We start from the raw sequence: 12,814 nt of genomic DNA, 5'->3' as shown, positions 1-12,814 counted from the left end.
AAAGAAGCCAGACTCTAAAGCACATGGTCTTCAATGTCTATGTACTTATGCCCAGAGTATTGGAAACAAGCAGAAAGAACTTGAACTCTTAATACATGAAGGCAGATATGACTTGATAGGTATAACTGAAACTTGATGGGATGACTCCCATGACTGGAATACAGCAATTGAAGGGTAGAATTTGTTCAAAAAGAACAGAAGAAATAAAAAGAGGCAGAATCGCACTATATGTTAAAAATACTTATCTCTGCACAGAAATACAGGAGGATGACCGCGGGAGCCCCATTGAGAGCATCTGGATTAAAATAAATGGGGTAAGGAATAAAAGGAACATGGTAGTCAGAATCTACCTCCGACCAAAGCCCTATGAGGAGAGACTGAAAGAACTGGGGATATTTAGCCTGGAGAAGAGAAGACTGAGTGGAGACATGATAACACTCTTCAAGGACTTGAAAGGTTGTCACACAGAGGAGGGCCAGGATCTCTTCTCGATCCTCCCAGAGTGCAGGACACAGAATAATGGGCTCAAGTTACAGGAAGCCAGATTCTGGCTGGACATCAGGAAAAACCTCCTGACTGTTAGAGCAGTATGACAATGGAACCAATTACCTAGGGAGGTTGTGGGCTCTCCCACACTCGAGGCCTTCAAGAGGCAGCTGGACAACCACCTGTCAGGGATGCTTTAAGGTGGATTCCTGCATTGAGCAGGGGTTGGACTCGATGGCCTTATACGCCTCTTCCAGCTCTATGATTCTATGACACAGAGGCACGAGGGTGCAGAAGGTCTCAGGGGCTGCAATCCAGGGGCGAACAAGGCTGAGGGCAAAAGGGCATGTGGCCAAAGGCAAAAGGGGTGAGGTCAATAATACGAAATGAAGCCTATTGGAACTTAAAACTCTTACTGCCCGTAATTAAGTCTTTGGAGAGGCATTTCAACATTTACAATGGGGTGGGAATTATGCAAAACCCAGAAAACCACCAACTGATCAGTGGTTGGAGCAAAGGGGTGTGGAATGGGGAAGGGGACTTGTCCTTTCCTCACCCGTGGCTGCCCAGGGGAAGTCTCCGTACCTGTGAGGGGTGCTCCGTGGATCACGATGGCGATGCCCCTGCGGTTCCTGGCAGCCCGTCCTTCTGGAGAGATGTCGATGCCGAGGTGGCGCGCGATGGCCTTGGAGACAGGGTTGTTGTCGAGCTCCCCCACGGCCTCCTTGTGCTTGTGGATGCTCTGCTGACTTCCGGCTGGAAAGAGAGCGGGGCGTGAGCTGGCCCTTTCAAACGCCCCAGACGAGCTCCCAAGGAGTGGATCTTAGCCTCCCCGCATATTTAGGCAACCCTTGTCTAGATTCACAATAACTCTGCAAGGCCGGTTCACTTGAGAGATGACCCTACTACGCCACCCTGGCTCTCTTGCGGAACTATGCAGGTAATAATGGCCAACGGATTCACACAGCACACTTACCCACCATGGCTTATTGAGTTTTCCGAGCACAGCACTTTTTCTGTAGGGTGGCTTGTTAACCATGCAGTGTGGTTTATTTTTCTCTAACAACCCACCTTGAAAATCCATGGCTTGTGGTTGGGTTATTCAGGGAGGTTAACAAGCCAAGCTGAACTGCATGATTAAGACGCAACCCTGCATTCAAGCTACACAATAAACCACAGTGCAACAAAAACCCACACTGGGAGTGTTGTATGAACGCAACATCACCAGCCCTTTCACTGTTTTTCCAGCTAGACATTTTTTTTTCTCCTTTAAATGACAGCTGAGATTCTTCACATGGCACATTTTAGGGTGAACGCCAACCCTGCAGTGTGACCAGCAAATACACACGGCGCTGTTTATGTCACAGAATCCCACAGCCCTTTACCAGTATCAGTTCCTTTTTTTAAAAAAACCACCACACTAAGTATTTTAAATATTTTAGGATACAAAGCCCTCTCAAGGCAGCTGATAAGAGAGAGAAAATATATAAAAAATATCTGAATTAATAAGAGCCAGTGACAAAGAGTGATGTGGGGTGGAACATTTTCAGTGTACAATTTTTCTGTAGAAAAGCTCCCATTTCATAAATTCATTAGTAGTATTAGACACACTTGGTTATTTCAAACTCATAATGAATGCTTTTCAGCTGATTATCCCTGGCAAGTATGTGAGAGAATGTATATGTCACTAAAATACATAATGCTCAGTGTAAAGCAGAACTTTATTGACGTAGTGGCAGTGAAATTGAAGGTGTCCCAACGACCTCAGCAGAAGCGAGAGTTGAACTCTATTGAAACAGGCGAGTGGTTGTCGTCATAGCAGGCACCGTTCTTTGGGCTGCTAAAATGTATTAGTGTCTCAACAGTTTTCAGGACATTTGTCATCACTCCTGCTTAAATTTAAAGAATTTATTTTATTTCAATAAAAATGTTTACTTAATATAACATGTGTATCACATTAAGTGTGCTTTAATTTCCCCCCTCAAATATTTCAGGTCATGTGCTTGTGGTGTATTGGGACAAAAAAAAAATGTGGCATACTTTTTTTAAAGCTTTGTTGTTAATATAAATAAAATAAAATGCTAAATTATATCAATCTCTAGGGCATCAGAAAATGTTCCATTGCAAAATGAAAAAAATCTCAATGCAGATGACCCTATATAAATACGCCTGATCCAAAATTTTCCAGAAAACCTATATAACTGGTGACAATAATAAAATAAACATCCCACCCTGCAAAAATCCAAAATCCAAAAACAGAAGTTAAAACGTATTGAAATTCTTAACATTATATTACACCATATATGTTTTTTAACTGTGATATTTAATACTTTTGTATGTAAACCATTTAGCAATTTTATTATATTAAGTGGTTTACAGATAACAGCAATAACAATAATAATCCATGAGCAGTGTTTGCCTCTGCAGAAGAGAGCCCCGGGCGATACCAGAGAGCAGCTAGGCAAAGCAACGTGGGAAGACTGAGAAGAACCGCTTGGATGAAGTTGCAACTAGGTCATCCGAGGGGATGTAGGAGCATCTGTCTTCTTGGATCCACCACCAGAATGAACAAACTCTCTCTCTCTTTCTCTGGGGATAAGAAGATGGCAGTGCTTGTGTGCAGGGCACAGAAAAGCAGGGGCCTGTGGAAAGAGGCCCCTCGAGGCTTCGGCCTCTGCAGGACCTTCCATCCAGGCCTGCTTGAGGACCCATAGAATCATAGAATAGCAGAGTTGGAAGGGGCCTACAGGGCCATCGAGTCCAACCCCCTGCTCAATGCAGGAATCCACCCTAAAGCATCCCTGACAGATGGTTGTCCAGCTGCCTCTTGAAGGCCTCTAGTGTGGGAGAGCCCACAACCTCCCTAGGTAACTGATTCCACCGTCGCACTGCTCTAACAGTCAGGAAGTTTTTCCTGATGTCCAGCTGGAATCTGTCTTCCTGTAACTTGAGCCCGTTATTCCGTGTCCTGCACTCTGGGAGAATCGAGAAGAGATCCTGGCCCTCCTCTGTGTGACAACCTTTTAAGTCTTTGAAGAGTGCTATCATGTCTCTCCTCAATCTTCTCTTCTCCAGGCTACACATGCCCAGTTCTTTCAGTCTCTCAACATAGGGCTTTGTTTCCAGACCCCTGATCATCCTGGTTGCCCTCTTCTGAACACGCTCCATCCCGGGCTCCAGGTAGGATTGCACCAAGATCCACGTCAACCAACTCCCTTCCCTATGATGAGTCACTTTCGGGTTTTGCCCAATGTGAAATTTAGTGGCCAGGACGCTTCCGCTTCCATCTCCAGGCTACTCGGAATTAGCTCTCACAGCGATTTCTGCAGCTCCCTCATGTTGCAGCAGATTGAAGTCATATGGAGGGACACAGGTTGACGTCAAGGGCCAAAAGGAGATCAGCAGCCATTTCCAACCCATGTGGCACTTTCCCTTTCCTGATATGGTTCATTATACATTTTCACCATAAAGTGGCGGGAAAGCCTTGCGTGGCTGCCTGCCCACCGCTTGCCTCACCTCACTTGTAACCCTTTCTTATATTGAGTGTTGATGACGATAACGTTGCCCCCACTGTGCTCGCCCCCAAAGGTTAAGAACCTCTCACTCACCTTGCAGCTGCCCTTTGTCGGTCCCCTCCTCCTCCTCTTCCTCTTCCTCATCCAGTTTGGATTCCACCCTGAAAGCTCGGTTATCATCATAATGGGAAAGAGAAGGAAGGATGGAGGCCCCAGTCGACGAAGTTTGCACAGTACTGGAGGGATGAGCCTTTATCCCCAATTCAGAGATGTGAGTGCTTTCTTCTTCTTCTACTCAGGGTGAGAGAAAGGAGATGCAATGCAGACAAGAACCTCCACGAACTGTATTGAAACAGGCGGGGCCTTCAGCACTCCCCCACAACCAGCCTTCGCTCCAGAGCAGCCCAATGAAGAACGTGCCCTGCTCTAGGCAGCCGTGCCCATTGGGCACCGGAAGGGTGACGAGGTGTCCATCACTTCTGAGCCCCCTTCTCTCACCTAAGACCGAACTCTCTGGGACAAAGGTACCTTGACCGAATGATTGCACGTTTAAGTGTCTCACCTTAACCAAGAGTAAAATTATGTTTACACCTGGTCATCTGTGAAAGGCGCTTTGTGGCTTTGAAACAAAGAGGGAATGGTCCATACTGTCCCGTAGTATTACAAAATGAGAATAGGAACAACATGGCACGTGCAACTATTTTTATTGCTAAATTCAAATACACACATGAATACATGTGAGCAAATGACTAAATAATCCTCCATCAGCCATGTGGGAGTTGTGTGTTTCTTCTGGGTCTACAATGGGAAGACGTGGCATCTCAAATGTCTGTCTCTGAAATGCAACTGGGCGGCGGCAGCAGTGGCATACAGTGCTGGTGTGCAGCTGCATCATGCCACCCTTGCACACTGGGTGCCGAGGGGGGGGGGGCAGAGCATGCCAGGGTCCTGCTCCTGCTGCCCAAGTTTCCTGTCCTTCTCTCTGCCTCCCCATTGACATGTCCCTGGGTTATTGTGCAGGAAGAGCTTGTTGCGTAAAGGCCAAATAGGAATGTTCTGCCCATCAAGCACACTGGCAATGCGAGGCACTTCCCCGCCCCCTCCTACTCTACACTGTGTAGCCTGTGGGAATTGGCACTTTATCCTGGGGGGATGCCAGGGCAGTCTGCCCAGGGAAAGAGGCTACCAAGGCCTGCTGCCGGGGGTCCTTGTCTCTCCTCTCCTGAGACAGGAAAGTCCTCCTTGTGACTAGAAAGGTGCTGGAATCTCTGAACAGTTCAGACCAGCGATTATTATAATCATTAGCCATTAATTGCATAGTTGTCAATTTATCTTCGTGGCTGTGATTACTTTTCTGCCAATCTAGGCATTGGCAGCTTTCATTTGGAACCATTCCATACTCGATCAGATATTATTTAAGGGTTGAAATGGAGTGAACAAAAATTCATGCTCTGCATTAATATGTAGATCCATGGAGTTGCAGCATTCTTGCCAAGGGGAGAGGAGGGGGGCTGGCCAAAAGCAGAGTTTGAGAGGGCAGCAGCCGAGCCCTGCTCCACTCCCACAGGGACGGAGCGCCTGCCTGCCCTCCGCATTCTCTCCCTCTCCCTCCTGCTCAGGAGCGTTGAGGCAATGAGTGGAGGGGTGGGAGCAAAAGAAAGAAAGAAAAACTACTCTCAAACAGGAGCCCTGGAGCAACAAAGGGACCTCATCAAGGTTCTGCTGCGAAGACGGAATTGGATGGCCCCCATTTACATCACCTGGAGCTTCTTGGGTAGAGCAGGCAGAACACAAATGTCATAAATTCAGTCCGGACAACCCATTTAAGGGGTGGCAGGTAGGAACAGGTGTGAGCCCCTTGCTGCTTGCTTTGCTGACCGGAAACAGCCCCAGCCCCACCACAGTCCCCTCCACCCCATGGGGCTGGATTCACTTGAGCCCCCTTTCCCCCTCACCATTATCCTGATTAATGGCCTCCTGATCGCCTTGAATCTTCTTCTGTTCCTCATAATATTCCAGCACTTCAGGAGGCAGCTTCTCTCCAGGGATGCGAGGTGGCAGGAGAAGGATATTATGGGTGTCATAGCCCTTCAACATACGCAGAATCTGAAACCAGGAAAACACAGGGAGCTGCCTTAGACAGAGTCAGACCAGGGGTCCCAGTGTGGCCTGGTATGGCCACGCCCAACATGGATCGCTGCCACTTCCCCAGCCCTTCTGTCACAGGTCCTTCCAGTTAGAGGACAAGCCAGGAACCTCCTACACACAAAGGCATCCCCCGAACAGAACGGCGTCTGGAGATCTTGGGGTTTACTCAAAGGTAAGCATGCATTGGATTTTAGTATGACTTGGATGTAAATGCAGTTGAAATCAATGGGATTTACTCAAGTAAGGGAATCAAGCCAGGGCAATAAACGAGCTCCATTAAACACATACCGATCTGATTCTGTCTTGATCCTCCCTTGCACAGAATTGGAGAGGTGTGTGTGCGTGTTAATGGGAAGGAATGACTGGAGGGAATTAAAAATCAAAGGATAAACGGATCTGATTCAACCTTGCCATGCCTAAAGCCCTACTTAGGAGCTCTCATGGTCCCAAGTTTCTTTATCTCTTTATCTTTAAAGATGAGGGAGCTGTAAGTATTTTGGCTAACATCCAGAGGAGCTGCAATTATTTATTTATTTAGAATATTTATATACCGCTCCCCAATGAAAAATTTCATTGAAAAAAATTGCAATGAGAGAGGAAGGCTGCCACTTGATCACAATGTCCATCAATGACAAGAACCAATGCACTGGAGGAGGAAGGAGGAGGAGCAGAGCAGGACGGGGCGGGCGCAATAGCAACGGGAGAGCAAACAAGTGAAAAGAGAGTTCACCGATATAGCTATGATCATGAAAGGGAGGAACACATGCAGCGCTTATGAAATGGAGGTAAAAAACACGGAGGCAAAATGGGGGGGGGGTAATAGGTGTGATGGAGCTCTAAATTAGCCTTCCTAGTGCCCACCAAACATGATGGACTATGGCAATTGAACATGCTGGCTGGGGATGATGGGAGTTGTAGTTCAACATGTCTGAAGAGCACCAGATTAGGGAAGTCATATGGACACTCAACAGATTCCTCCTTGATGTGCACCTACAGGAGCTTATAAATACTGACTCTGGAATTCTCAAATAAGGGGGGGCGGAGCTGGCCGCCTGAGCAATGGCGGGTTTCTTCTGAGGCTCTAAGCGGCGTTGGCCGGAAAAAGCAATTATCTCTCTTCTAATGGGCATAAATCTTTGAGCAAACGACAGAAAATGATTATAAAAGTCACAGGAGCTGGAAAAGTGGAGAGATTTGAAGAAGGGAGGTGAGATGATTGATGTTTAATACAATGTCTGTGTAAACGCCAACATTTTCAAAACCGAAAGTAAAGAGCAAACACTGACGCAGTTTAAAAAGAAGGAATTTATGCTTGCTGGACATTGATTTGTGTTATAACCTTTCATTCTTATCTCACATGGGAACGATTGAAATGCTGGCTTTGTAAGGTGGAAGTTGTTGATTGGATTTATTGGCGTGGCGAGAAGGGGGGGAGAGAAGGTGGAAGAAGCTGCATTCGGCATTCGGTGAGGGAGATGTGGGAAGATGAGAGGCTGTGAATGATTAAACTGATCCCCTCTAGTGAATGCTGTTGTAAACTGGATATTCCCCCCCCCTCGTGAAGAAGGAAAAAGTGTTTGATATATAACAGAGAAGCCAGCATAAGTTGCTAAGGAAGTGAGTTATACTCTAAGATTTATGCCCTACCCAGAAGAGTCCCATGCCTAACGTTAAAAGAAAGATCAAAAGTTGGGAAAAGCTTAATATACAAAAAAAGGAAAAAAAGAAAAAAAAAGGAAAAAAAAAAAAGAAACCTTCAAATCATAAAAAAAGGAACTTTCAAATCATAATTTGGCATACCTCTCCCTCCTGGAAAGGACAGCCCCTGGAGTTGAGCAAGAGGAGGAAGATAAAGACCCAGTCCCTTTGGATACAACACCAAATAAAGAAAAAAATATGACTGAAGGAGGAGAAAGTGGTAGCAACCCTCCCTCGTTGATGGAGATCAGGGCTATTATAGCTGAAAATAACATTGTTATATTTTTAAAAAATGGATCAGCATATGAGTGAATTTAGACATCAATTGTGTATTTAGCGGATAAAACGGCGGAAAATTCGGATAAGATCAAAAAGATAGAGGCTAAAGCGGATTTGGACCAGAAGAAATAAGAGGCTTTTGAGAAATCAACTAATATACAATTTAAAGAATGGGTACTGTGATCGATTGCCTTGGAAGATTAATCTAGTAGATCTACTTTTTGAATAAAGCAGCTAAAGGAGTCGCAGGGAGAAGATCTTAGAGAAAGCATCGTGAACTGGTTCAAGGAGCTGATGCCTGATATATCAATAGACGGATTGGATCCGGATCGAGTCCATCGTGTGGGGGGGCAAAACCACAAAGGGGCTAGAGACATTTTGGTGAAATTTGGTAATTATTATAAAAAAGAGCAAATTATGAAAGAATTGAGATTTAAGAATCAGATATAATATAAAGACAAAACAGTGCAAATTTTTAATGATTTTTCTCAACACACACTAAATTGGAGACGAAGTCTTAAACTAATAACGGAAATATTAGTGAAGAATAAAATTCCTTATGTATGGGGTTACTCGGTTTCCCTTTTTTTTTTTTTTTTTTTTTAAGATCTACATATGGGAGGAGGGAACACAGAGTAACCTCATTGGGTCAAGGTAAAGAATTGCTGAAGAGGCTGGGTCTGGATGGAGAAACAAATGGGGCTGGAGTGGGTGGGGGAGGGAACGAAGCTGGGACATCTGGAGAGTAAGAGAATTGTTAACTATGTTTGGAGATAATTGCAAATAGAAATGCCAATAAAGAGACCTGCCGGCCAGGCGCAGCACTGCCTCCCCCCCCCCTTTAAAGTAGATGGCTGGAGTATTAGACTCACGGGGATATGGGGGGGGGATTAGAGTGGGGGGGTGGGGAGGGGGGGAAGGTAGGAGAGGAGGGATTGGGGTAGGAGGGTGGGGGGTTTATGTATGGGGTTTGTGTTTTTATGTAAGCAAGTTTGAATTGCTGAGCACAAGGGATCGGAAGAGGATTCAAAAGGGTGATTATGGATAAAAAGATAAAGGTATCAACACTCAATGTTAAAGGTTTGGGGGCAGTCGTGAAAAGGAAGAGAATAGAACAAATGTTTAATAAAGAGGGATCAGATATTATAATGGTTCAAGAGACACACCAAGGCTCCGAGAATTCGAATATGATAAAATTAAAGTGGTTAGCCTATTATGAAAAGTCATTAGGGACATCGAAAAAAAATGGAGTGGCCACTTTGATTTCAAAAAAAAGTGGGTTTATATTAGAAGAAGTAAAAAAGGATGATAAGGGTAGATATCTCATGTTAAAAGGTAAAATTGAGGGAAAGGTATATACTTTGATTAATGTTTATGCCCCAAATGAGAGGCATAGAGAGTTTTTTATAAAGTTATTTAAAGAAATAGAAGAATTTAAGGAGGGGTATGCTATATTAGCTGGGGATTTTAATATGGTTATGGATAATAAATGGGACAGGTCAAATCCCACTAATGCTGAAAAGAGGAATAATATGACTATATTGAATAAATTAGTAAAAGAAAATGATTATTTAGATTCGTGGCGTTTACTTAACGGGAATAGGCCTGGATTTTCATATTTCTCCCCAGTACATCATACATACTCCAGATAGATTATATATTTATTTCAAAAGATTTTGCAACGAGGATTTGTAAAATGGAAATGGGGGTAATAAAAGTAACTGATCATGCCTTGTTAAGTTTAGAATTTACAGTTAAGAAAGATTATAAAGAGGCATATAGATGGAAACTGAACACAAGGATATTGAAATATAATAAAGTAGTAGAGAAAATTCGGAACGAATTGTCGGAGTCATGGGAAATTAATGAAAAAGGAGGAACAGCTGGATCAGTCATTTGGGACACCATGAAGGCTGTAGTAAGAGGAATCTGTATTAGAGAAACATGTAGTTTAAAAAGACAACAACGTGTAGAGCAGGAAAAGTTAGAGATAGAAATTAAAAACTTGGAGGAAAGTTATTGGCGAGTTAAAGATAAATATAAATTAGTGGAAATACAAGCTAAGAAGAAACAATTAGAAAATTTAAATATAGAGCAGGTTCAAAAGAATTTAATGTATATGAAAAGGGAATACTTTGAAAACAGTAATAAGAACTCGAGGTTGCTTGCCAAGCTCACACAAAAAGAAAAAGGGAGGAATGGGATAGAAACGTTGAAAGATAGCCGAGGGAATTATTGTTATGCAATGAAAACTAAATTAAAAAAATTTCAGGAATTTTATCAGGAATTGTATAAGGTTAAAGACATTCAACAAGAAAAGGTGGAGGAGTATATTGGAAGGTTTATAAAGAAGGGAATAAAATTAGAATATAAGGAGTTAATGGAGTCAGTAATAAGTCAAAGAGAAGTTGAAGAGGTTATTGATAAGTTAAAAGTTGGTAAATCACCGGGAGCAGATGGTTTGGGTCCGGAATATTATAAGGTCTTCAAAGATTATTTAGCTCCAAAATTAATGGAACTTTATAATAGGATATTATCAGGAGAGAAGATACCTGAATCATGGGAACATTCAGTGATAATTCTGATCCCAAAACCAGATAAAGATTTGACTAATCCCGACTCTTATAGACCTATTTCGTTAATAAATCAGGATGCAAAAATTTTCACATCTATTATGGCCAAACGGCTAAATAAATTTTTATCAGAATACATAGGAGTAGATCAATGTGGGTTTGTGGTAGGAAGGCATATGCATAATTTAGTGGGAAGAGTTTTAAATGTAATAAATGTAATAAAAAAAGAAAATATTAAGGCAGGTATTATGGCATTGGATATTTTTAAAGCTTTTGATTGTGTGAGCTGGCAGGCACTAAAGAGTATTATAGATAAATTGGGATTTGGAAATAAATTTAAAAATGTAATAGAACAGCTATATTCCCAAAATACGGCGGTAGTGGTGGTAAATGACGGATTTACTGGAAAGATACGACTAGCCAGAGGAACAAGACAAGGATGTCCGCTCTCGCCGGTCCTGTTTGTAATGGTTATGGAAGTTTTGGCGAAGGCACTAAGGGAGGACGAAGAGTTAGAAGGAATTGGAGAGGTAAGGGAAATAAAGTTAAACATGTTTGCGGATGATACTTTATTGACCATTAAGAATCCATTAAGAAAATTAGAAAGAATTAAATATCATCTGAGGGAATTTGAGGAAATTACAGGGTTAAAAATAAATTGGTCTAAATCAGAGATGATGTTGTTTAACTATACCAAGAAGGAAGAAAAGGATTGGGAATTTAAGGGAATGGAATTGAAAGTTAAGAACGAGATTAAATATTTGGGAATTAAAATTACAAAAAATTTAGAGAATCTAGAAAGGGAAAATTTAACGAGGTTAAAGAAGGAGGTACTAGAGAAACTGGAGAAATATAAAAGATTAAACTTATCTTGGTTTGGGAGAATAGCTTTGATAAAAATGAAGATATTAGCTAAAATTAATTTTGTATTTAGGATGTTACCTATAAAAATATCAGAAACCGAGATAAAAAGTTGGCAAAATATAATTAATAAATATTGTAATGGAGGAAAGAAAGCAAGAGTGAATAAAAATAACTGGTACCTAAGCCAAAAAAAGGGGGGAATGGGTCTCCCAAACATAAAATTATATTATGTAGCAAATAGATTAAGACATGTTGTAGAAGCAATTATGGGAGTAGGAGATTTACATTGGATGGAAGAAAAAACCATAAGTAAGGTAGAGATGAACTTGGAGAATGTTTTTTTTAAAGACGGAGGAAGAAAGTGGGTTGGAAGTATAGATAATCCACTTCTGAGGATGCAATGGGAAATTTGGAGTAAATTTAAAGGGAAGCTGCTTCCGAGCAACTCTCCCCTAGCACCGATAATAATGTTAAAGAATTTCCCAGAGGATCTAAAGGGTAGATTATGTAAAATATTAAAAGAGAAAAATAAAATAAAATTAAAGGATTGGGTAAGAGATATTAAAACAAGAGAGGATATGGAAAATTTGTTAAAGGAGAAGAAGCTATCGTGGCTAGAGTATGGTCAATTAGATCAATGGAATAAAAAGTGGATTAAAGATAATAGAATGTGCAGAAAGATGACGAGGTTTGAAGAATTAGTAGGAAGTAAGGAGGAAGGAAAAGGAGGTAGTATAGTTTTAAAAGGATTAATGAGTGAAATATATAAAATATTGTTAGAGACGGAGTTTAGAGAGAATATAGAGAAAATGGTTTGGGAATCAGATTTGAAGATACAAATAGGGCGACAGAGCTGGGAGGGACTATGGAAACAAAGAGTGTTGAGAAGTTTATCAGTAAGAATAAAGGAGAATTATTTTAAAATTTTATGGAGGTGGTACCTAACCCCGGTTAGATTGAATAAGATAAGTGATCAACATTCAGCAAATTGTTGGAGAGGTTGTGGGGAAAAAGGAACGTATTTACATATGTGGTGGCAATGCAAATATGTACAAAGATTATGGAAGATGGTGTTCTCAGAAATTGAAGAAATAGTGGGAATGAAAATAGAACAAACACCAAAAATAGCATTGCTGTCACTATTTGAAGATATAAAGTGTGGAAAAGGAACTATAGAGCTGATATCGAGTTTGTTGGTTGCAGCACGACTGATGGTAGCTAGGAACTGGAAGATTCAAGGGGAATATTCTA

At 42.0% G+C, this 12,814-nt stretch overlaps 1 protein-coding gene across 1 annotated transcript in view; it reads right to left on the bottom strand.

The window, feature by feature from the left end:
* Positions 1 to 12,814, bottom strand: part of HYDIN (HYDIN axonemal central pair apparatus protein) — a 210,699-nt gene that overhangs the window by 82,130 nt on the left and 115,755 nt on the right. The window contains exons 35-37 of the mRNA XM_063141487.1: positions 5,957 to 6,107; positions 4,095 to 4,292; positions 1,072 to 1,242 (exon numbers count right to left, since the gene is read on the bottom strand). Of these exons, the coding sequence (XP_062997557.1) occupies positions 1,072 to 1,242; positions 4,095 to 4,292; positions 5,957 to 6,107 (520 nt within the window). The remainder of the gene's footprint in view (positions 1 to 1,071; positions 1,243 to 4,094; positions 4,293 to 5,956; positions 6,108 to 12,814) is intronic.

Source organism: Elgaria multicarinata, chromosome 14 (assembly GCF_023053635.1).
Source record: "Elgaria multicarinata webbii isolate HBS135686 ecotype San Diego chromosome 14, rElgMul1.1.pri, whole genome shotgun sequence".
Classification (NCBI taxonomy): domain Eukaryota; kingdom Metazoa; phylum Chordata; class Lepidosauria; order Squamata; family Anguidae; genus Elgaria; species Elgaria multicarinata.
Note: the sequence above shows the minus strand (reverse complement) of the source record. Positions and strands in the feature narration are given on the sequence as shown.